The sequence below is a fragment of the Limulus polyphemus genome, unplaced genomic scaffold (genome assembly GCF_000517525.1).
Source record: "Limulus polyphemus unplaced genomic scaffold, Limulus_polyphemus-2.1.2 Scaffold2, whole genome shotgun sequence".
Lineage (NCBI taxonomy): Eukaryota > Metazoa > Arthropoda > Merostomata > Xiphosura > Limulidae > Limulus > Limulus polyphemus.
Genome location: NW_013665612.1, coordinates 2544093 through 2569679, shown reverse-complemented (window position 1 = coordinate 2569679; position 25587 = coordinate 2544093). Strand labels below are relative to the sequence as shown.

Below are 25587 nucleotides of genomic sequence, written 5' to 3'. Positions count from 1 at the left end.
TATATATATATATATATATATCGATGAGTTACTAAAATTGTACGACAGACTTTAATGTTTTACAGAACATATGAATGTGGTTTCTGTATGAAGTTATTACTTTAACCTCGAAGCAAGTTTTTTTTTAAATGAGTGGAAAAAGTCCGGTTGTGAAAGATTTACTTAAGGATCCCAGTTTTTATAGATTTAGTCTTTTAAACTACTGTTGTTTTACAATGACCAAATATATATATATATTTACTTGAGTGTGTCAGGTATCATGACTGACAATTTACTTACACAAAACACTCAATATTACAGAGGATCTCAGCGGTTTGACCAATGCATGATGAACTGCTTGGCACGTATAGATGGCGCCGTTGTCGTCTGGGTTAGGAGTTAAGGTGATTGTACTTACAGTGTTGAACTTCTGTTTTTTTTCCTCTTTCGTCTTAGTCTCAACGTTATCTGTAAAGTTGCAAGTCTATTTAAGGAATAAGCAAATCAACTGACAAAGCACATAGCTCATACAGATGTTCTGGAGAAATACTAATACACAGACTTTGAGCACACAAAAACAATTGTTGATAAGTTAAAACAAAATAAATATTAAGATACATACAAAGTTAACGCGTATTCTATTCGAACATTTCCATCAGAACATGTAGTAAGTACTTATATGATTGAATCATTTTCTAAAATATAACTCAAATATTTCTCATTCTTTGGAAGGATTTTGCTTGTCATTATGATATAGTTAAATGTGCATGTATGTGAAACAAATATAAAGAATTATATCCAAATAAACTATCGACCAAGTATTCTAACTTCAAAATAAATACGAAATTCAATCTATCATTCGATTCATCACTTGTCCAGTGGTGTAACTCCAAAAGATGACCTCCCACATAAAAAGTAATTGGGTCCCTACATTTATTCCCTTTCGGCAATTTTTACGTTTGTTTGGAAGAATAAATTAGTAGTATCAGTACTACATATTCTTCAAATTCTGTATAAATATAGGTTTACTGCGTTCAGTAAAAAACAACTAAAAACAGCATATTAGTACTCTGTTTCTGAACTTTAAGAGACAATCAACTTAAAAACAATCTTAAAGTTGGTGACCTGAAAAGGTCACTTTGCTTATTGTAGCTCACCTGGTCTGAGCTCCACGTTCTTCCGGAACCACTTAATATGAGCTGCTGGTTTTCCACCAATCACTGTACAGGTTAGGCTCAGAGATTGAAGTTGATGGATTTCTACTACACTTCCATTTTCGTAATCGCTAATGACTACCGAAGTAGGCGGTACTAGAACAGTTAAATCAAACAAGCACTCATCACAATTCATCAATATTATTGGAATCTTTCCTTATTTGTTTATTATAGCATATTTTGCCAGTAACTCGAACAATTACAAAATAGTAAATGCTTTTTGTAGTGATATTTGCGCTGTACCCATTGCAGGGATTGAGTACCGAGTTTTAGCGTTACAAGCCGTTAAGTACACTGCTGTGCCATCTGGGACAACCGACAATAAATGAATATATATTAGGCCGTTATCAAAAGTTTTGATTAGATGGATTTAAAAGGAATTAATGCGGTTCAAGAAAATAGGAAACATAGTGAATTATATAAAGGTTGTCCTGAAAAGTATAATCAGATAAGATAAACTACTCAACAACCACGGTAAACAGAAGAATGATTTTCCAAAATAATAGAGAGTACTCAAAATTATCACTAAAGAAACAACCAAAAGCTTTGGACATATCCATCATTTTTGAAACTACAAATACCACAGAAACCTCGCCGCATAAAGTAATCTAGCAAAACAAACCAAATGGAGAAAGTGCACCCCAGTGGTACGCTACTGCATCAGAAGCTTACAGCTACGCTGAGGAAAAGGAAAGTTTGAGCATCTAAAATCAATAAATTTTACTTAGTCCACACATTTCCTGAGTAATACCGCTAAACTAAACACGCCAATGATGATGTAAATACAATAACCAAAGAACAAAGAGGAATAAAATCGGAAGAAGATTTCTTGAAATACAAAGTGTTTCTAAGTAACATGGTAGCTGGCATCGAAAACCATAAAGAAAACCTATTTTCATGAGAATCCTCTCAGGTGTAAAACTACTGATGGCTAGGCAAGTACAGCACATGTTCTGGGTAACAAACATCTTCAAAGTGTGTTCACACTACTGAAAGCAACCGTTGTTTGTGGTATGCGTGATTAGTGGACAAAGCAGTACAACGTTCTTATGGGTAGAATATCTTTTTTGAACTCAAATGGAGTAAAACTTTGTGGAAGAGACGTATCGAAATTTATTTTAATAATTCTTGGAAGAAATCTTAGCGTTATATGGTTTATTTTTAATTAATTGAATAATATTCTGAAACGTAAACACATACACGCACCTGCTTTCAGTGTATTCCACCCATTGTTTGTAGTATCTTCGTTGATTATTAAAAGAACTTTTATTTTAATATTTGAAAAGGATATTTCATTAAGCTACTTAGATTAAAATAAAAAGTTATGTTACGTTTGAGCCTTTAAAGGTGTTTCACGACGAAATGCAATAAAACTTTACATTAGATTTGATAAAAAAAGGAACTTCAAAGCACAACGATCTTCCATTTATTGTTAAATGAAGAGGTAACTATTATCTCTTGAAAGCTTATAACGCTAGTGATAATTCAGGTTAAAAAAATAATGGACAAATTAAACAATCGTATCAATAGGTCTGATATCACTAAGAGATATCACGTTGGACTGGAAGTTTTTTTCTCCATTCCTTTTATTTAGTCTGTTATGGATTTCAGATCAGGGAGATGTAAAAATGAGCATTTCAGATTTATCTATCATAAGTAATTGCCCAGGAAGCCTATCATTTGACTCATCAGCTGGGCTAGATACTATGATAACCAAAAGACTATCAAAATGTTATCTTATATAAAGTATGCAAAATGTAAAGTTATGGTCTTAAAAGCTGACAAAGTGACAGTTTAGTGTGATTTTTATCACTTATAATTTTTCTATTGATTCGCCACCTTTTGAGTTTAACATTGCAACATTAAATGCTTCCCACTGAATATAATATGATATTGTGGATAGAATTTTCCTTGTTACTACCGGCTTACGAGTTCTGGTATTTAACGAAATGTCTCTTGGGTAGTGACTTGTGGGAGACAAGTCGTACATCTGGAATTCTATTCCATACACTCAATTAGTTTGAAATATATATTAGAATAATTAAGAAAAGTGTGGGAGAAAACGCAGTATAGCATGACTTATATTACTTATAATATTAATCCTGTCTGTTCCATTTATTAGTCACCTTTCAGCGTGTGACGCCGTAACTCCGTCAATGTTTTTTGTCCAATATGTATATTTATATAGACTAGCGAAAGTACCCGGCTTCGCTCGGGTTATTAGGTTGATTTATTCTAGACGACTATGTCAGCGTGTGTATTCTGAACTCATTTTAGCATAAAAGTATAACCTATTTACTTTTGTTGCTCCTTTACGGGATGTGGCCTGTTTATAAAAGTAATCTTCCCTCTGACTTGTCCTCCGATCTTAAACATAAATAATAAAACAAATGATAAAAAACAAACCTCTTTAATTAACGGAGCCTCTAAATTAGAAAACAACAAATGTTTTTTTTAAATTTTGTAGTTTATACATTTCATTTTATACTTTCAGCACATAGCCTCTTAACAAGAATATTAGGTTATACTTTTATTGCTAAGCAACATGATATAAAAGTCATTGTTAGAAGGTGTTGTTACCAAAACGCTCAGGATTTTGTATATAGTAGAAGTGTTGTATTAGGAACCACTTCTTTTCTATCTGGTTTTTCGCTAGCTTGCCTCACGAAAAAGATGCGCAAGTACGTACACACGTGGATAAGATAATTAATAACACCCGGGTGCACACCCTTAGGGTTCACTTAGTATGGGTGCAAAAGTTCAGGTTTCTAGGTTCTTTCCTCTTGGAGCTATGGCGGTCACATTTCTTTTCTATGTGGTTTTTTGCATAAAATATGCGCACGCGCATGCACGTATATCAATAATATACCCAGGTGCGCACTCGCAAAGTCCACTTAGTATCAGTGCAAAATTTCAGGTTTCTAGGATCTTTTGTCTTGGAGTTATGGCGGTCACACATACACAGACACGCCCTTCTATTATTATAGATATATATATATAAAGGTACCCCAAAAGTTCGTTCTCATGGCTATTACATTATGTATAATTTATATCTTTTTACTTATTTTTCAGAAAAAAAATGTATAATGCGTGACTTTACAGATCAAGGGAAAGTGTGTATGTTATATATATATACACGTTGATGACATGCAGTTTGAGCAATTGTTAAAATAATGGTTGATATGGAATTCTGCTATGAGTACGAACTTTTGAGACACCCTGTATAAGGCGCCTGATGATAATTAGGATTCGCCTGAAAACATGTCTGAATAAGGAGTATGATTGTAACTATAAAACTCATACTCATGCACTGCTATATACTTACCCAATACATTCAGTCGGGCATTTGCACGGATGGCATGATTGTCTGGAGTTGGTCCAACCTAAGGAAATAAAAGTAGCCATAAATTAGAAACTTGTTTTTCAAGGCTGTGAAAGGATGATATAAAGGTTGACAGGTTTTCTCTATAATTCAGAGAATTAAATCCGTTAAAAAAGACCCTGCTTTTCATTAATGCTCCGACAGAGTTTTCCGCTTCAAATACTTGTATTTCTTATTATTCTTGTGAATTATCATACATATATATATATATGTATAATTAGTTCATTTTACTATAGGAATTCAATAAGATGTTGAAATAAAAACAAACACACTGCAAATATTTTCTTGAAACAAATGTATTAAGTCTCACCTGACACTGATATTCTCCGTCATCTTCCAACCGAGCATTTTTGATAAGTAGGTTATGGACTCCTTGGTTTGGATTACCGATCATGGAATATCGAACATAGCCAGGAATAGCTCGGTCAAATCCTGACGAAATAGTAAGCAACTTGTAACAAAACAGCAACGTAAACAAAGCCGTCAAAAGCAAAACATTTTAGTATAGTTAGAGCTACAGACAAAGATTGATGACGTTTTATCCAAGTTTTTCGAATTCTAAGTATATAATTCGCTTTTTAATAAACATAATTATTAGTAACTTGTTTTTTTAGCGAAAAGCCGCACAAAAAAAACTATCTTTGCTGTATTCACAGTAAGGATCGAACACCCAATTATAGCGTTATAATCATCAAAGCTTACCATTGAGCCACCGAGGGAACATTATTAATAACTTTTGAACCAATATTCCTGTTGAATGAAACAGAAACTTACGAATAAAACTATGCACTGAACCAGACTATAAGACTAGTATTCAATGAATCATTTAATTTAATATTTATTTATTTAAAAACAACAGTTAATAGAAAGAGAAGAAACACATGAAACGCTATAATTTTAATAATAAATAATGTTCATTCTATTTAACTAAAACATACAATTACAGTTTTTCTTAGCTGCTGTTACAGGCAAGTTTTGATCACATTTCAATAATGTATTTTACTGGATAGATGTATATACTTTAAGATAAATATTTTGCTTTAAAAATGACAAACTTGGCGTTTACACCATTGTGGTGCTGAACATTTATTCAGTGGCAGTTTGTTAATGACATTTCCTCCACGAGGTCAGGAAATGGGTTGACCCTGTTGTAGAACTCCGTATTTTGGAGATGGCGATCCGTGTTCGAATCCATGCGATACCACAAGATGTTTGGCGCACTTTAAGTGTTTGGTGTGTTATAAGAGAAACAGTAATTCTATTAGCCTGGATGGGAGGTAGTAGAGTGCTGTTTACTGGCTGCCTTTCCTCTTGCTAATAATTCAAAATTAGGGCGTGGCAAATAGCCTTAGTAACTTTGCCATAAATATAAAATATAAATTCACCGGTTAAAGCTAGATGCAGCACATTAGACCATATATATGCGCTTATAGTGGCTGATTATTGAAAATTATTCTTAGCTTCCCTCCTAATTCATAATTTAAATTTTACGATCTTGTAAACTGTCCTTTACCTGTGTTTATTTGTATTTTTTAGTTATTCTAACCCTCGAGATAAATATATTTATATATGTATATATACAAAATTTTAAATACGCGCTAATAGGAATTGCTAATGATCATATGATTTGTTTGCTTATTTGTTGAAAAATTTTCGTCCAAGGCTACATAAGGGTTTTTTACGTTAGCCGTTCTCATTTTGAAATAGAGAGAAGGCAGAGAGTCAACTGCATCTATAACTCTTTGGCTACTCTTATAACGCATCCACAGTCCCAAAGCATGAAACGCGACTTTGTGGCAAGGGGACGCAAACCATAAATCTTGGGATCCCTAGTCCGGCATGCTAACCATAAGAACCCACCCGGAACACGACCAGATAAATATTCCCGTAAAATAAATTCGAAATTCGTACATTGTTGTCTCTCTTGGCTTTGACAGTGTTCTTTATTATTATTTATCAAATACACTTTCAATTACAAACACTATAACGTGAGGAACCTTGGTTTTTTTTTAATTTATAAAATCAACACTTTTGTTTTATGATTTAGAAAAACATAATTTGTATTTAAAGTTGCGTTGCGGACTCTGGATTATTCATTTAGCACGTTTGGTTGCATTTCGGACTTTGAATTATTTATTTTGCAAGATTAGTTGTGTTATGGATGCTGGGTTATCCATTTTGTAAGATTAGTTGTTTTACGGACACTAGATTATTCATTTTGTAAGGTTAGTTGTGTTACGGACACTGGATTCACTTATCTTGAATTGAAATGAACTGCGGTTTGACGCAAATCTTTAAGAAAATTTTAGCATAAAAGCTCTTACTGAAAGAAATAAAAAAAAAAGATTTGATAATACAGCCTATTAAAGTTACACGCAAAGTAATGTGAAGGAACATCAATATAATTGTTAAATTCAAGATTAGTGAAAGCTGTTGCACATAACGCCACTTTAGTGCATGTAATATTTTGATCTCGCTGTTTTTAATAAAACAGTTTATATTTAAAACTTTCTGTAATGGGCATGTTTTTTTTACAACTAAATTCTGCATTTACATTAAAAACGTGTTACTGTGTAACATATTTATATGACGCTTTGTTCAGTATCCTTTCTTAAAATCAATATTTCCTGAAATTTGTAAATTGTGTTCGTTTGTAAGAGAATGTCGAAATCCTAACCATGTTTCATAAAAGTTGATATAAGAACAGACTGGCGTAGTATGCCGCTTATTTTAGTCACTACCCCCTCTGGCGAGTTATTCGGGTTTTCATGACAAATGACAATAACTTATTAAGACATTTTAGTAATGTTTATTTTTCCTCCACCATGGCGCCGATGCACGGTGCAAAACAGGAAAATGGCCTTTCACTTTATGTATTTCAATAAATTGACTGGATTCTAATGTCTGTAAAAATGAATTAAAAACAGACGACTTGAGCTGATTGTTGCTGAGAGCAGTAGGAGGTGAGGAAGAACTAAAAACATTTGTTGTTGTCGAAGATTTGGAAACAGATTCGGATGAAAAATTCCATATTGCTCTCAAAGGAAATGCAACTGAGAAAAAGTATGTTTTGAAGAATTCAGCAAAAATACCTTTTCCGCACTTATTGTGCATGAATCTCTACACATCCCAAACACATTCATCATAAACTCGGAGATAAGCATACACTGACTTGGGAAATGACTAAAAATTTGCATTTTTTGTAAATTCATCTTTACTACTGTTACTTGATATTTATACTAATGTTTACTTATAAAGAGATTGAGTACATTATACTAACACGGTTTTGGAGCCTCACAACGTCGCTACACTCCATTGTCGCTCTGATAGGTCATTTTCTATCTGACGGTCGTGCAACTTGAAAGTACCCCAGCGACGTCGTTCATTGCAAAAGGCTAAGGCTGAGGGCTTCTATAATACATCTAGTGTACAAAGATGATAAAGATGATATTGTTTTAACGCCAGTTTAAACAGTCTCATCACACAGAAATCCATAGGCACTGCGTCTGGAGACTTGTGTACGGAATAGTATGATAGCTGTTTCATTCTCCAGCTGCTCGACATATGCGACGGTCGAACTAATGTGTCGTGGAAGCAGCTTGAGTACATCTGAATTGTGTTGCTTTTCCAGACGGAGATCCTTCTTTATATTACGTACTGTTGCCTGGAGCACGTGGATGGCTTTTTTCACTGACCTTTGTGTTCGTAGATTCTCACTTGTTAGAAGACGATACATTTTATGTATCACAGTTGGAGTACTACTTGTTGTAGGTCACTTTATGATACTTGTTATCTCTTTGTTTTCCAGCATAGTTAAGTACAATGGATATATTACTGTTTTGGAAATCCTAAATTCCTGACCTGAACAAATCTTTATGATTTGAGTTTACCAATATTTTTACCTCGGAAAGGGTTTGTTTGTTTGTTTTTTGAATTTCGCGCAAAGCTACACGAGGGCTATCTGCGCTAGCCGTCCCTAATTTAGCAGAGTAAGACCAGAGGGGAGGCAGCTAGTCATCACCACCCACCGCTACTCTTTTACCAACAAATAGTGGGATTGACCGTCACATTATAACGCTCCCACGGTTGAAAGGGCGAGCATGTTTGGTGGGACGGAGATTCGAACCCGCGACCCTTAGATTGCGAGTCGAGCGCCTTATCTACCTGGCCATGCCGGGCCCGTCGGAAAGGGATGTTACATATCTTTCTCAAAACTGATAAATGCATCACACTACCTAAACGCCAAACAGTGTTAAAATGTAGTTCTTATACATTCCGTTCCACTGCGACTTTAAATCAGCCGTGTTTGTCATGCGACTTGCTGATTTGCATATTCAAAATTGCTTTAATGTAACGTGCCCAACCTTTGGAAGAGGTTTTCCAGGTAAAACCTATTTTTACATATATCGAATTAAAGAATTTGCCTTTCTAAAATAGACTTAATGCTGGTTTGATGGATTTCGAGAGATAAAAGATATAGAAATATTAGAATTGCAAAGCATTTTGAGCCAAACATGTGCTCTACACCCAATAAAAAATCTTAGATGTCAGACTTCATGAGTGATGAGTCTGAGATTATGACCAGTCAGAGATAATCGGAATATGTCTACATGATGGAAGACAGAGACACCACACGTGACACAGACAAGACATAATAATCTAAACATCACCTCAGAGAAAATCTCAAGCTATTGCCTTCATGCAAACCAGACGAACCTATCACCCCCTCCCGGATGCAGGAAACGTTTATAATTACTGTGAATATTCAATCTTGTATTAAGTGCTACGGTATCACTTCTTTCGCGCTATTACCATGTGTATGACTTTATGATGTAATCATGTGGCGCCATCTTTTTTTGTAATGTGTAAAATTCTGGCATTATTTTATAAATAAATATTCTTTAAGAAATTCATTAATTAATTAGAATGTCTGCTGGTTCATAATTATTAAAATGTCATATACAAATGTCAAAGTGTTAATGATAGTTATATCATATAAATTTAACCCAAATTCTGTATAACTAAGGGCTTCATTTGTTTAACATTTAGTTTTGAAGCAAATTCGCACACATTTAACGGACACTGGTAAAAGTTAACAAGGTTTTTTAAAACTAAATTTTACTTTTGGGAATAGATTTCGTTTTAAAAAAGGCAATTCTCTTATAAGAATTTGAAAGTATGTTACTTAGCTGCATATAACAATACTGTCAATTGAAGACACAAACTCATTTCATATATATTCAGTTAACATTTAGTTTAAATACATTATCTGCATACACTTGTAACAAAATTCGTTCAAAGTTCTTTTATGCCATCGCTTAACATAGTCACGTGCAAACTAACCTCAGTATATCGAGGTGTTTATTTTTTTTTATTTTTTTGGCGCGTTTTCGACCAGGACAATATAACAAGCCTTATACTTCAAAAGACATTCCCAGATGTTAACCATATGGAGATTTTGTTTTAGACCTTGCCAAGTTTCATTTTTTTGGGGGGGGGGGCACCATGCAGTTTTAAACTACGAAGTATAAAGCTATGATAGTACAAAAAAAAATCAAATAATGACTGTCGCAGTGAGCTACATCTCTCGGGGAGCTCTCAGCCAACCCAACTGCGTTCACATGGTTTCCGTTCACAGCATTTTTCACACTTCTCTCTTTTGCTGACATAGTCCATTCGTCTGCGTTGAGAGAACACTTGCGAATTGCACATTGCTGATGTTTTATTCTATTTTTTTAAATATCTAAGTTTAAAATTAAAAAATTAAATAAACTATTGTAGTTCCTCTAGTACCTTAATAAGATAAATTTATTATAGCTACGCAACGCCCCCAGTAGTACAGCGGTATGTCTGCGGACTTACAACGCTAGAAACCGGGTTTCGATACCCGTAGTGAGCAGAGCACAGATAGCCCATTGTGTAGCCTTATTTTGTTATGTTTCTCAATCAGAGGGGCAATTCCCCTCGGTGGAAACAGTAAATAGTCCGATGTGGCTTTGCTGTAAGAAAACTCACACACACTCAGTTATTATATTTTCACAATAACATAAGGTACGGAGTTGTTTTAAACATAAATATGTATTGTTTATCAGTTTGTTTGATATAACTCATTCTCTTTACCTACAAGAGTTGATAAAAATAATAAGAGTATCCGTTTTTTTCCCTGCATTTGTGTTGCGTAGCTTTTGTTTGAATTTATGCACAAACCTGACGTTGCAGATTTTGAAAAAATTATATATTAATTTTAATAAAGTCTAGTGTGAGTTACAGTAAGATCTATGTTTGTGTGTGTACATATATATATATATGTGTGTGTGTGTTTAATTAATAGCTTATGGTATAATAGGCTAACCTGTATAGTTTGAATTTAGCAAAATACAATGTTTTATCCCAAATAATTTAAATCTTTAAGCTTGGTAATGGTTAAAGTGCATTAAGTAATCATTTGGGTATTTTCGTTGTCAATACGTTTTGAGCTTTAAGCCTAATATGGGGGATACGTTAGAGTGACACATGTTTCAAAAGTTTTGCTGTAAATTATCTTTTTGACCAAATGAAAAATGAGGCCAAGTATAGCTTGAAATTCCTTCCCGTTTTCTCATTATATAGCAATGAGGAAATCATTACTACTTGAGACCGATAACTTAATTGTTTAGAACGCCTATTTAGCAAGTACTGGCACGGACTGAAACCTGTTCAAATTTAGCTTTCACTTTGTCAGAAAATGTATTGTAAGTCCGCTTTGTTACATAAGTTATCATGTGATTAATCCCGATTCTGTGGAGCTAGGTGGATGAAATATGTACATAAGATGTGCACAGATAATAAAATTGATTTGAGGAAAAAACTTCAGGTATATTTTGTTGAAAGTTGAAGAGAAATGCAGCTTTTGATCTTAAAAGTTGGATCTTAAAAATTCAGAAGTATGAAATAGACAAATTTCAAAATATATGGCTTTAGAATCGTATGGGAAAGTTGTCACACAAAAATACGCAAAATTTCTTTTTGAAAAGTAGGGTAAATAAGGTGATGAGTGGAACAGAATTGCGTAAAACATTCATAATGTTGTTATTTGAACAATAACAGTAATACACGAACAAAAATCTGAAATAAATATGTAACAGTAGTAAATTACCTTCAACTATAACGAACTAGAACTTCGAAACCCACACAAGTCCTGAGTAATATTAACTAGGTTCGTGTTAATGATATATTAATCAAGCAACATCCAAGCGTAATGAGCTTATAAATATAGAATACTTTTCAAAATATGCTCTGAATGACATTAGCATTTTGTCCCTCCAAATTATTTGTAAAATTATAATTGTATAGTTCTATCACTTTAAATAGTCTTCACTCAAACCAGAAGAGCTACTTGTCCTTTCTGGCGTTGCTTCTTTGTAGTAGAGGTTGTTTTTACATAAATTAGGTTAAAATTTAATTGTGCTAAACTCCCGTTTCCTTCTAAGATTATGTTGAAATACAATTTCTACTACATTTCTTGTGTGGTATACTCATGGAAGAAAAATGATGATAATTTAACTTTTAAAAATGCAAAAACTACTTGGTACAATTAAAAGAATATATCAGTTGCTATTTAAATAAAAGCGAAAAGTGGGATAAGTAGATACACTAAGAAGTTACAGAACAATATCAGCTTGGATGAAAACATTGCAGTAATTCTTTAAGTTTTTTGTTTCACTACTTTTTATTATTCTGTTTATTTAGCTGTCCCCCCCTTCCCTGGTTGAGTGGAGGTGATAAATTTAAGCACTTACAACGCTAAAATCCAGTATTCGATACCCGCAATGGACAGAATGCATTGTAAAGCTTTACACTAAGAAAACAACATAATTTAGCTGTTTGTAAGATATTTCATTTCTTTCTTTTTAGGATTAGGCGATTTTGGCCAGACAGTATAAAAACATCACGTAAAAAGTGACTTAAATGAAATGGTATAGTAATAACAACAACGGGTGTTTCTTTTTTTTTAAACGAACATGACATCCAGCTTCGTTATACGATGTAAATAAAAATATTGATTCAATAAATAATCGGAATGGCAAATGAGCATCAAGTGTTTGGTTTGCCGCAATATTTTGTTTTTGTTCTTTACATAAGCTCGTTTTCAACAAGTTATTATTTGTTTTAAAAAGTATGACTCGCCAACTTTGAGGAGAAGCTAATTCTTCTGTTCGTTTGGAGCAAACGACAAAAGTGCCAACAACATTTCCATTAACATTACAAAACAAAGTATTAATAGAACTCAAATGGTTTTGTAGTGTTTGTCGTTTTGTTCGCTTAAGCTTCAACTGTCATTTTTACTTTGTTTTATAATACATTTCTTTGGCTGGCGAAAGAACTCTGGTTTATAAAAACAAACAAAAACAAAACACAACTACCATTGCAATTTAAATCGTTATTTAAAGATATTGTTACATGCAGTTTACAGATATCTCTTATATTTAGTTTAAACAAGTGTAAAACACATGAGGACAAGGAAGTTAAATAATGTACTTACTTTTGTGCTCGCATGAATTTCGTAGAGCATTAACTACGTGTTATCTTAAGAGCTTTAACTGGAACCTTTGTAATTTTTATATAGTCTATAAAGTAATATTATATTGTAATTAATTTAGCAGCTTAATGGTTGATTTACTCCTGTTATAAGATTACAATATGAAATATGATTATTTATGAACATTAACTTTTGATCAAAGCAAGCTACCAACTTAGATCAAAGCTAAATCTCAACCCAGTAATTCCATAAATTGTTATTATGATTAGGATGGATTGTTTCATCAGTATGGTATCCTTGCTGTTAGCGATGTTTTCAGCTATTATCCAAAAAATATCACACGAGGTTCTGCTAATTTAAGAGATTTAGGTTAGTCTTAAAAATCATGTACTAAGTTAATAATGCAAAAATATTTTTATAATAAAATATTATAAAATAGATATATTAAAATTTTTTAGCCAATCCTGTTAATGCAAGTAATATGAAAGTTTATTTGTTTGTTTTGTTTATGGCAAAGCTACTGAGGCTATCTACTGCTTTCCCTAATTTTGAGCTGTGGACCACAGGAAAGGCAACCGGCCACAAGTATACATTGCCAACTTTTGGGCTAATCTTTACCAACGAATAGAAGTATTGTCCTTACGGTTGAAAGGCCGAATATGTTCAACGTCGGATTTCGATCCCGATTCCTGCAGAATGCGAGTAGAGCGTCCTAGTCATTATAATAGATTATTCCTTACTTACGAAGAGAAACCAAAAACTGTCAAACAAAAAAAAAAATCTTTCATATCTATAAATCTATACACTATATATATAACCGGTTGGCTAATTTATTAAGAACTATGTATCCTTTCAGACTTGGGTCTGATCTCAGCTGCAGATGCAAATTGGGTTAACCAGATGACGTGTCAAGTGATACTGTAGCACTATAAATGATGGGGACAAGTGCATTTGCAGTTAATGTAATAGATATAGGGAAATGCAAAGATATTGCAACTTTCAAAAGAGGCATAACAGTGGGTGTACGTCTAGCAGGCGCCACATTGGCCAAGACAGTTTCATTGGTAGGCTTCTAGAATACATCGGGTTATTCGAGTTTATCAACAATGGAAAAGTTTAATAAAATGTCTGCTGCAAAAGGGGGGGGATTGTGGCTGTAAATACACAAAGAAAGAAAAAGGAGAAAGGCGGTTAGACAGGATGATACAGTTCAACCATCATCAAACAATACATCAACTAACAGATATGCGGTGCAGGACAATCACACCCATCACCAGTCTTACTTTGCGAAAACGTCGCAACAAATTAACTATTGCAGTAGGAGTTCAATGTATAAGCCACTGGACAGAGTTACCAGCAAGCAAAAACGCCTTAAGTGTTATAAAGAGCATAGACATAGGACGAATAAGTATTTGTGGAAGGTAACGTGGTCCAGTAAATCTTTTTTTTTCTCTGCACAGGTGGGAGAAGACAACTTTGGAAAAACCATAAGAATACCTCATTTCTCTTGTGTGGTCCCACTTTTAGAGGCATTTGGTGGTGATGGCATGTTTACCTGGTATACCCTAAGCCATTTGTATCTTTAGATGGCAAAATAAGGCCAAAGATTACTTCAGCATCATTTCTGATCAAGTGCATCAAACACGATATTTCATGTGTACTCTGATGGGAACAGCTAGTTTCCTGACGACAATTCTTCCATCTGCCGAAATTATCTGTAAAAGGTTTGATGAACACGACTTCGGACATCTCCCATGGTCACCACAATCCTGGATCAATCCAACTGAGCATCTGTGGGATGAGCTTGAAAGACACTGTTATCATCACTATCCTCTATAGAATTTAGGCCACGTCGTGTCATGTTTGTCAGTCATGTGATACATTCCGTTATTGGGTATAGCTTACAATAAGGTGGCCTACTAATGTATGTATATATAATAAAAATAGCAAAATGATGTTTCTATTTTAGAACGCAAATTCAAAAGACACAAACAAGTTCATGTAAAATAATGATTGTATTATCACCCTTTTTCTTTTACCAATATATTTTGTAACACAAGTTGTTTTTTCACTCAACAATGAAGACAAGTTTAAATAATTACTGTTATTAGCCTGTAGCTAGCTAATTCTCTTTTATTGAAACGCTACCTTTCCGATATTTTGTTTAAGTACGTGATGAGAATAATGTGAATGAACTTTGATAATGCTAGTGTGACACAGAAGTGTATTTTCTAAAGTATATCAAGGGCGAATCAATTCAAGCGTTACAGTCATGTTTCACTTACCCAACACGAAGCCATCTTTACTCCACTGTACAGCACCAGCCTGTTGTTCTACCTCACATCGAAGTTCAGCTTCCTGTCCTTCAATCACCTCTTGGTTGTGGGGTTCCACACGGAAATGCTGTTGGAGCTTTTGGCCTGCCAGGAAGTAAAAGGCGTGTTAACAAGACGCATCCAGAACGGCTAAATAAACTGTACAGCATACAAGTAAGTGTCAGTAGAATTCACAATTATAAAACTTTTGACACAAATCAGCAGCACAGAAAATCTCCTTGTTAACCTTTCTAGCTCTTAACTAGAGCTATTTTACGATGAATAACCACACAAGGAAGAAAGAGAGAGGGACAGGGAGGGTAGAGGAAAGTATAGTAGTTGATATAATTTGACATAATTTGGATATAATTTGCATTCATCTCTCTTACAGTATCCCCAAAATAAAACAACAACAACAACAACAAAAAAAAAACGTATAATAAAGCGTTGTGTTTATAAAACTTACTTAATTTTTTATCACAAAATTGAAACATGAATAGTCTTATGTTGATTTAAATAATACAGAAAAAACAGCTTCTGATTTGTGATTGATACAAATTAAAAAAAGTATTGTTATTATATCCATAGGATACTGTTCCTCGTTTAGATGGTACAGTGGATTCAATTCCTTTTGTATGTGGTACAGCATAAGCTGAATAGAGCTATTGTATAACGTTTTTAAGTATCAAGTTTTCTCAGTCAGCAACAGCATATTTCACGAAATTGCTAAATTGTTATTCCAAGAACCATAAAGAACAAATCCTAATTACCTCACGAAATACTTCACCTAAAACAATACTTTAATATCTAATCACTTCGTTTTTCTTTCATAATGTTTAGACAATGAAATCCTTTGTGTGCTCGCTGGCAAAGAAATTCTTACATGGCAATCCTTCTTAATGACCATGGAGTTGATGGCTAAAGCTGTCCTTCTCTAGCAGGTTTGATTTAATGAGTCATGGAACCGCCTTTATCGTCTCAGCTGAATATTTACTTTAAACGTTAAGCTGAATGGAATCATAATGTCAAAATATTGATTTATTTTTCTTATTTTTTCCCCGTTAAAATTTTTAGTGTGGTGTAATGGTTTTATTTTTATTTTTTTTTGGATTAGGGTAGTCTATTCAATTGTAATTATCACGAGCAAAGGATACTTGTTGATCATATTGATAACAAGCTCCCTGTGGTAGATGCTAAGCTTCATTGTATCATAACGATAAAACTTCGACGAAATAAGCAGTGGCTTTCACACTTGTAGCAGAATTAACTCTAGACAGGATTTTTTAATGCTGCATCAGTATTTAGCAGTGAAGTATGATATATATTCTAAAATGAAGATTAGGAAGCATCTTATATTCAAATGAGCATAATATTTTGTATATCTAAATAAAGTTATATGGAACCTGGAAGGAAAGTGGCTCTGGATGTTCCACCCCACGCGACGTCAAATAATTGATTAATGGTAAGTGGATCATATTTTCGAGGATATGCTGATTTTGTTAATCCTTCTACATCTCAGTTTTTTTCACATTTCCTTACCCGATTTTTAAATACTCAGTTGTGAGAATGCTTCTTCATATGCAATGAAAAATATACTGGAATGGAGATTCTGTGGTCACATTGTTTTTTTTTGACAAACTATTTCATGCATTCTCTTTTCACCGATCCTTTACTTTTAAGATGATAAAGAGCGTGGACTGTGGATTCAATAACGCCATTTCAAAAGCACAGTACGTGAAGTAGAAAGAGTCTTAAAAGCGCTCCTAAGGTGAGAACAAACTAAGTATCAATGATTCTATAAACAAGGGGTTAGGTTGTGGTAAAGCGCGACGAAAATCTTCAAAAAGTGTCGAATTCAGTACCCCCTCCCTTCCTTGGGGAATGAAGTGACATGTAACTGTCATTACAAACTTTTGTGAAGGAAAACATCTGAGAGTTAAAGATAGAATCTGAACTTCTAAGTAAAACAAGGATAAAACCGTTCCAGACGTTCAATATCTGTGACTTCGGCTAAGAAAGATTTAGAGATTTGTTTTCTAACTGTTTAGGTTCAATAAGGTGCTATTTTTTCCTATTTATAATGAATAAATATATTGATGATGTTGCGGTCTTACGATATTTCTTTTATTTAATAAATTGAAATAAACAAAGAAAAACTACATCATCAACATTTTTAAGTGATGGAAAGTACAAGCCTTTTTTAGTATTTAAATGAAATATATAAATATTATTGCTACTTAATTATATATATATATTTATTTTTAAATTAATAACAAGACTTAGAAGATCGTAACCTACTAAACACTACACTGATTATATAATAGCTACTATCTTTATTGTAATTCTCAAGTGAAATGTTTTACCGAAATGTTATCTATGTAAGACACGTATTATGGTATACATCCAGTTGAATTGAATCGCTTTTAGTGCATAAAACTCACAGTACCGAGGTGGCCGGAACCTGTGTTTCTGTAATATGTTGTAGTTGTTAATTACCTGTTTAATGACTGCTGATTGATATCGTAAAATAAAATGTCATTGTTCTTTGAGAAAATCTCACCCTACTTTGGTTCAGTTTTGTATTATTATTATTTATATTCTATTATGACATGTTTCTTTTTTCTGGGTGAAAGTTATTTGTCTATCAATATATTTAGAACGTGATTACTGATTTTCAATGTTTGGAATGATAGAAATCTTCAGTAATTTTCAATACATTAAGTTACTATTTTTTCCCCCCATTATCAGAGAAATGTAAAAAACCGAAACCTCTGATTTTTTCGCACATGAGAAATAGATGAAAGAAAATATTAAAAACGTGACTATATAGGCTTAACAACTTATACTCTGCATGCGTATTTTGTAAATTACATCAAAATAATTTTCTATCGATTATAATGTTATTTTACTATCGTTATTTTCGGGTAATAATTGTTGATGAACGATATATTTGATATCTGGATGAAAATCTTCTGCATAAGACACACACACACACACACAGTAGAAAAGACCACAAGATGTGGAAAAATAACGAAAAATGTTAAAACACACGTCTATAACAAAAACTTTTGTATTATTACTTGAAACGCTTCGGGCAGAAGCCCTTCGTCAGACGGTATAAACCGTGTTAAATGGATAGACACACATATATATACATACATACATACATACAGTTCTACGTCACGTGACCTCATGAAATTACCTTTAATAGATAGCTACGCTTACCTTCCTTAATCCTGCATTATAAATTGATTCTTCTCATATTGCCCAATCCGAAAACTCTCCAGCATGAAATTCTACTTTATTTTACATTGTTAATCAATCCAAAGCTTCGAGATTAGTGACAACGTGGCATATTTGAAGTGGATGTGTTGATGTTTTCTATTCTGCGCAGTATCATATTTAGTGAAATACGTCTATACATCGTTAAATTGTAACACCATGTAACGTCTGTGGGGTCTTATAACCAATATTCAACGGAACCGTTAAGCTGATGAATCAAAAACATTGCTTTATAAACTGTGAGATTAGACGTTTATTGAAATAATATCCACACGCAATAAAAGTAAAACAAAAAACGGTTCATATTTCTTGAAAGGGAATAATAATATTATTTATCAACTAAACTTGAAAGTTTGTGACTTTATACTGAAGAAATAAGAACTCTTACGTAACTTAGCCATGAATTCAGGGGTTCGTGGTTCAATATGCAATATATAGTAAAATGCGAGAAAAGTTTTAAGCCCCCCCCCTCCTACACACACATGTAAACGATTTCAAGATATCTTGGGCGTATAAACACAGACACGAAGATAAATACATTGCTTCTCGCACAGGACAGGAGGTTGTTCAAACAGGAAATACTTAAAACAACGTTCGTTTCAAACTGCCTTCGTTTACATGACAGTTAAAGAAACCCTAATAAGAAACACGTTTTATATGGTTCACCTTCTCAAACATCTGTCCTTATTATTCTGATTGTGGTGCATTGTTGTGAAACATTTTATCACATCTGGGGAAAATTCGGAACACAAAATTGATGGAAAAATGAAATCTTTCAGGCACGATGGTTTGAAATTTACTGAAACGTCTCTGACATGTTTTTGTTAAATAAATGATATGTGGTAAAGTTATTTTGTTTGTTTGTTGTTCTTTGAGAAAATCTCACCTTACTTTGGTTCAGTTTTGTATTAATATCATTTATATTCTGTTATAACATGTTTCTTTTTCTGGGTGAAAGTTATTTGCCTGAGCTCTTTCCACCGCGGGGATTCGAACCCCGGATTTTAGCGTTGGAAGCCGTAAATTACTTTTGACACACCGGAGGACATGGTAGAGTACAATGTAAAGACCAAACTGCTGGTTAACGTAGAGGTAGGATCTGAGCCCCTCAAACAATGTAAAGATCAAACTGCTGGTTAACGTAGAGGTAGGATCTGAGCCCCTCAAACAATGTAAAGACCAAACTGCTGGTTAACGTAGAAGTAGGATCTGAGCCCCTCAAATAATGTAAAGACCAAACTGCTGGTTAACCTAGAGGTAGGAACTGAGCCCCTCAAACAATGTAAAGACCAAACTGCTGGTTAACGTAGAGGTAGGATCTGAGCCCCTCAAATAATGTAAAGACCAAACTGTTGGTTAACGTAGAGGTAGGATCTGAGCCCCTCAAACAATGTAAAGACCAAACTGCTGGTTAACGTAGAGGTAGGATTTGAGACCTTCAATTCGTATTTTAGCATAAATCAAACCAAGTTATATCTAGCTTGTTGCTTCTTCTTTATTTTGTATTTGTTATGAGGTATCATTCAGTAGACAACTGGAGTGAACCTTGGGGTTACAGGCTGCAAAATAACCATTAATAATCATACGTCAATCTTTTTTTCCGATTAAAGTACTTTACTCAAGTTACTGACACCCATAATGACGTTGTCAAAGAAATAAAACAAAAACAAAGTGCTTAAAGACTGTCCAGGAAATTATTTTCCACAAATGGGAGAGAAACTCATTGTAATCGATTGATACCTAGTTGAGAGTTGGTCGCCGATTAACTACCTTTTTTCCATACAATTTCTTTTGGTTTGTCTGTTTCAAGTTAAGCACAAAGCTAAACGATGGGCTATCTGTGTACTGCCCACCACGGTTATCAAAACCCAGTTTCTGGCGTTGTAAGTCCGCAGGCATACCGCTGTGCCACTGGGGCCATTTCTTTTGGTGCATCATGATCAAACAGTATAACGTGTTAGGAAAAACATACATTTTTACGCAACGGAGGTTTTGTGATATACCTGGTATATTCTACCTATTTATGTGATTTTAACAACGAAATATAAGCGATATTGCTATCATAGTTTACTGGAGAGTATTTATGCTACAGACACATTATAACTGGCAGTAAAAGTATAATTAAACTAGAGTGAAGAGAAAAGTAGAATAACTAATGGTGAAATGATTTCCACAAATGTTTCATGCTTCGTTCATTTTTTTTCCAAGAAAATCTACAGCTTAAATTAGAACGGCCAAAGTCTACAGTAAACATTTCAAGTAACACTGGAGGTGATCTACAGGACGCTTTCTGTAACAATAACAGACACTTTCGAAACCAAGTAAACACTTCTCTTTGACGTATATTTTACAGGAAGAAGAAAGTAGGAAGTCAAGTAGAACGATGAAAGATCAGCCAAACTTATAGGGGTGTTGTGCACGAAAAGAGGCTGTCTATTAGTTGTTTTATTTTTAATAATTGAATATTACTCTTTGAATTGTTCATAGTTTCAGCCTTAAAAGTGTAGATAGCATAACTAAACTACAAGTTTTAAGATTTGCGACGATCTTAAATGAAACAAATAAACTTTAATATATTATGTAAGTTATTCTTTTATTCTGCATCGGTAGAATACCTTAAACTGGCTATTATGTAATTATTAATCACAACAAGAAAAAACAACAACAAAAAAGGATAAACCCTAGCCCTTTCGAGAGATGAGCCTGTCTTCATCTGAAACAAAGGCAGAATGAACACATAATTTGTATTACCTTGCTCCATCAGGAGCAAAGGCAGAATGAACACATAATTTGTATTACCATGTTCAATCAGGAGCAAAGGCAGAATGAACACATAATTTGTATTACCATTTTCAATCAGGAGCAAAGGCAGAATGAACACAGAATTTGTATTACCATGTTCACTCAGGAGCAAAGGCAGAATGAACACATAATTTGTATTACCACGTTCCATCAGGAGCAAAGGCAGAATGAATATATAATTTGTGTTAGTTACAATTAGAAGAAAAAAATATACAACGATAAATCGATAAATAAAAGCTTTTGACAGGTGGACAGAAAAAATTTGGTTTGCGCTAAAATTGTGACCTATATGCCTGCTAGTGAACAGAAATATGTGATATAGTAACTTTTTACCTTTCTCTCTAGATAATAATCCTGTAATGTGCAAGAATCATTCTTATATTTTTCATTTAAATTGTATCTATTATATAAAAATCCTGAAAACCCCTAGCGCTTTCGAGAGATGGATCTGTCTTCATCAGAGGTAAAGACAGAAAATGAGTGTTATAGTCTGTGTTACCAGTTTTCAACAGGTGCAAAAAACAGAGAGTGAATGTGTAATCTGTGTTAATTACAATTAGAGATTTTGCTAATATTTTTCGTTTACTATTAACATACAGTACAAGCGAAGTAAAAACGCAAACTGTGTCACATAAAATGCCATTCACCGTTTATACAGCCTAATTGTCCCCACGGCTTCAGCGCACTTCTTAGCAGGAGCTTCATTCTGATTGGTTAAAAGAAACAACTCTTTCAAAATTCCTTACTTACTTCATTGCAAACTAACAAGATTAGGAAAGCTTATAATTTTCATGATTACAAAATTTCTGAGAAAATTCGGATAACCTCTTCTTCAACTTCTCTTTCCTAATTATGTGCAGTATTGTCTGTTTGTTGTGAAGCAGAAAGCTGCACAATGGATTATCTGCGTTGTGCTCACTCCAAGAAACAAGCCATTAATTTGAGTGTTATAAGCTCCCAGTTTTACAGCTGAACTACAGCTGAAGGGGAAAGCTGAATAAGTAACTAGTTCATAAGTTTCATAAAACAAAAACATAACAAACTGTATACTGTCATATCCACAGATTATAATATAAGTAAAATATTCCATAAAATGTTTTTACCAACGTTTCGCTATTACAATTACATCCAAAAACACCTGTATAGAGAGTTTATGTACTGTGAAGTTGTAACAATAGCGAAACGCCGGTAAAAAAAACATTTCCTAGATCGGTTACTTTTTTTTATGTGTAGATTATGTATAATATACTTAATCTCAACAAAATAAAATTCATATATATATATATAAGTTTTTAATGTTTTCATGAATAAAAAGATTTTCGTATTTACGTTCACATGAATAAAACGTCGACAATAGTTTATACAAAGAATATTGATCAGTTACTCCGAGTCAAAATATAGATACAACAGAGACAGGCCAATTAATCTTGCTTATAACTTTCTCAACTTTGTTCAATCAGTATTTTAAGCTCTTTGAAATGTGGCACTCTTTTTTTTTCTGTCAGGATATAAATTATAGTTGTCAAGTCTTAATTATTATTAAATTTCGCTTAATTTGTAGGTTGAAATCTGCATTAAAAGTTCTCAACAGTTGTTCAGTATTCTACAAAGTAATAAACTTAAAACAGTGATTTTTTATTGTTTTTAAAATGATAATTTTTTGAAAAATTGACCAAATTTTTCTCGTTTAATCTAAAAGATTTATTGAATTTTACACAAAGCTATTCGAGGGGTATCTGCGCTAGCCATCCCTAATGTTAATTTTGTTTACACGATGTTTTTAAGCATAAAGCTACACAATGGGCTACCTGTGCTGTGCTCACCACAGGTATCGAAACTCACTTTTTAGCATTTTTTTACTTATCGCTGAACCATTGGGGGGGGGGGGCGTCCCTAATAATAAAAAATACAATTACAGAATAACGAATAACAACATAATTATCAAACGTTTCGGAAAATTACGTTCCACCTTCAGCAAAATTTGTACAATAAATAAAAAACTATAATTACTAATTATAACCTGAATGTTACATAAAAGTTTACGTAATGCGTAAAACATTTATAAATCCTTAATTTTTAAGTGATAGACTAGAGGGACGATAGCTCGGCAGCTAGTCAACATTACCCACCGCTAACTTTCAGTGAGATTGACTGTCATATAAGAGCGCCCCCATGACTGAAAGGGCGAACATGTTAGGCGACAGGTTTTGATCCACCGAGCAGTAGTTTGCGTACTGAATGCTCTAACCAGTTTAAATGGCAAGCGAGAAAACTTACATTCATGTGAGTATTCACAAGTATATGTTTAAATAAAATTTCTAAAGTTATGTTGGATTATAGACATCTCAATTAATGAGAATGAGAATTATAACAACTTAAAATTACGTTGGATTATAGACATCTCAATTAATTAGAATGAGAATTTCAACAACTTAAAATTACGTTGGATTATAGACATCTCAATTAATTAGAATGAGAATTTCAACAATTTAAAATTACGTTGGATTATAGACATCTCAATTAATTAGAATGAGAATTTCAACAATTTAAAATTACGTCGGATTATAGACATCTCAATTAATTAGAATGAGAATTTCAACAACTTAAAATTACGTTGGATTATAGACATCTCAATTAATTAGAATGAGAATTTCAACAATTTAAAATTACGTCGGATTATAGACATCTCAATTAATTAGAATGAGAATTTCAACAACTTAAAATTACGTTGGATTATAGACATCTCAATTAATGAGAATGAGAATTTCAACAACTTATCGTTTTCTCAAGAATCGTAGGAAAACTCTTTTTGTTTAAGTTATGAAAGAAGAGCAGAAAGTTTTACTCAGAATTTTACCTTGAAGATGGCAAATTGAAAATTTACTATTCGAAATTAGTATGTGAAAAATAAAAAATTTTATACAAAATGCTTTCTGCCATCTTAGAAAAAGAGTTGTCTTTGTAAATGGCTTATCGTTGTCTTTATGAAAGCCTTTGGATTAAATTCGTAGGCCAATGGGGCAACAGCTTGGCCAGACAATTCATCTTCGTGAACAACAGACAGCTCTTCGATTTTCGACGGCTTTGGTAGCTTTTTAATAAAATTCAAAGAACAATGGGGACCACCTGCCATTCGATCATGAACACTAGACGACTTTTCAAGAAAGGAGGCACAAGACTTTTTAAACTTTTATCTTTAATCATGCCGTTCATTAAAAACAAATTTTGCTGTATGGCTAGCTAGCTAGCCGTAAATCTTAAAACAAACAAACAAACAGACAAAAAAAGAGCTCAGGCACACACGCGCATGTTCCGTGCGATCTGTGAACAAACGATGACAATTGTTTCTAGAATCAACAAAAGATCAAAAAGATCAAATAAACCAACAACGTTTATTCAACAAAAAGCTGTAAATGTTATCGAAGTATTCACTTGTGTAACTTAATTAAATTATATATTGACCAATGGAAAAATGGGACAACGATTAATTACATCCTTATCATTTAAAGTATTATCATTTTGAAATATATGCACATGTAAGAGCTGCAGCTTTGCATTCAATCTATTAATTAAACCTGTCGGTTAACGGATGAACAACAACAAATTTCTAGAGTTCGGATTGAAACACCTATATGCAATGAATGATTATAAAGATAACTGAAGAACGTGGCATCAGTTCTGTTTAGTGGCTTTTTATTTCTTGGATATTTAAATTCATATTTATCAGAAATATTTACTTTTAGGGCTTTCTGATACCATGTGAGATGAGAATGACCCTCTCTTATAGTTCAAGAACAATTTGGGTTTTCTCGAAAAACAATAAAAGAAAACCAGCTAACGTACGCAATGCTGAACAATCACTCTTACTGGTGATCAAACGATCCCTTCCTTTTTATGAAATTGGTATAAAACAAAATATGAGGCAAACTGGTACATATACATATATATAGATAGATAAGCTATATATTAAACAAGTAAATAATTCCATGTTTGCGGATTCAGAACTATATTTCTTATATGAAGTGTAAATTTTGATTATTGCATAGCTTTGATTAGCATAGATAGCAATATATATATATATATATATATATAGTA

General features: G+C 33.3%; 1 protein-coding gene across 3 annotated transcripts in view; it reads right to left on the bottom strand.

Moving 5' to 3' along the window:
• Positions 1-25587, bottom strand: part of LOC106466744 (nephrin-like) — a 98084-nt gene that overhangs the window by 32342 nt on the left and 40155 nt on the right. For all 3 annotated transcript variants that reach the window (XM_022395649.1, XM_022395697.1, XM_022395741.1), the window contains exons 2-6: positions 15379-15513; positions 4886-5007; positions 4519-4576; positions 1137-1289; positions 280-447 (exon numbers count right to left, since the gene is read on the bottom strand). In XM_022395649.1, the coding sequence (XP_022251357.1) occupies positions 280-447; positions 1137-1289; positions 4519-4576; positions 4886-5007; positions 15379-15513 (636 nt within the window). The remainder of the gene's footprint in view (positions 1-279; positions 448-1136; positions 1290-4518; positions 4577-4885; positions 5008-15378; positions 15514-25587) is intronic.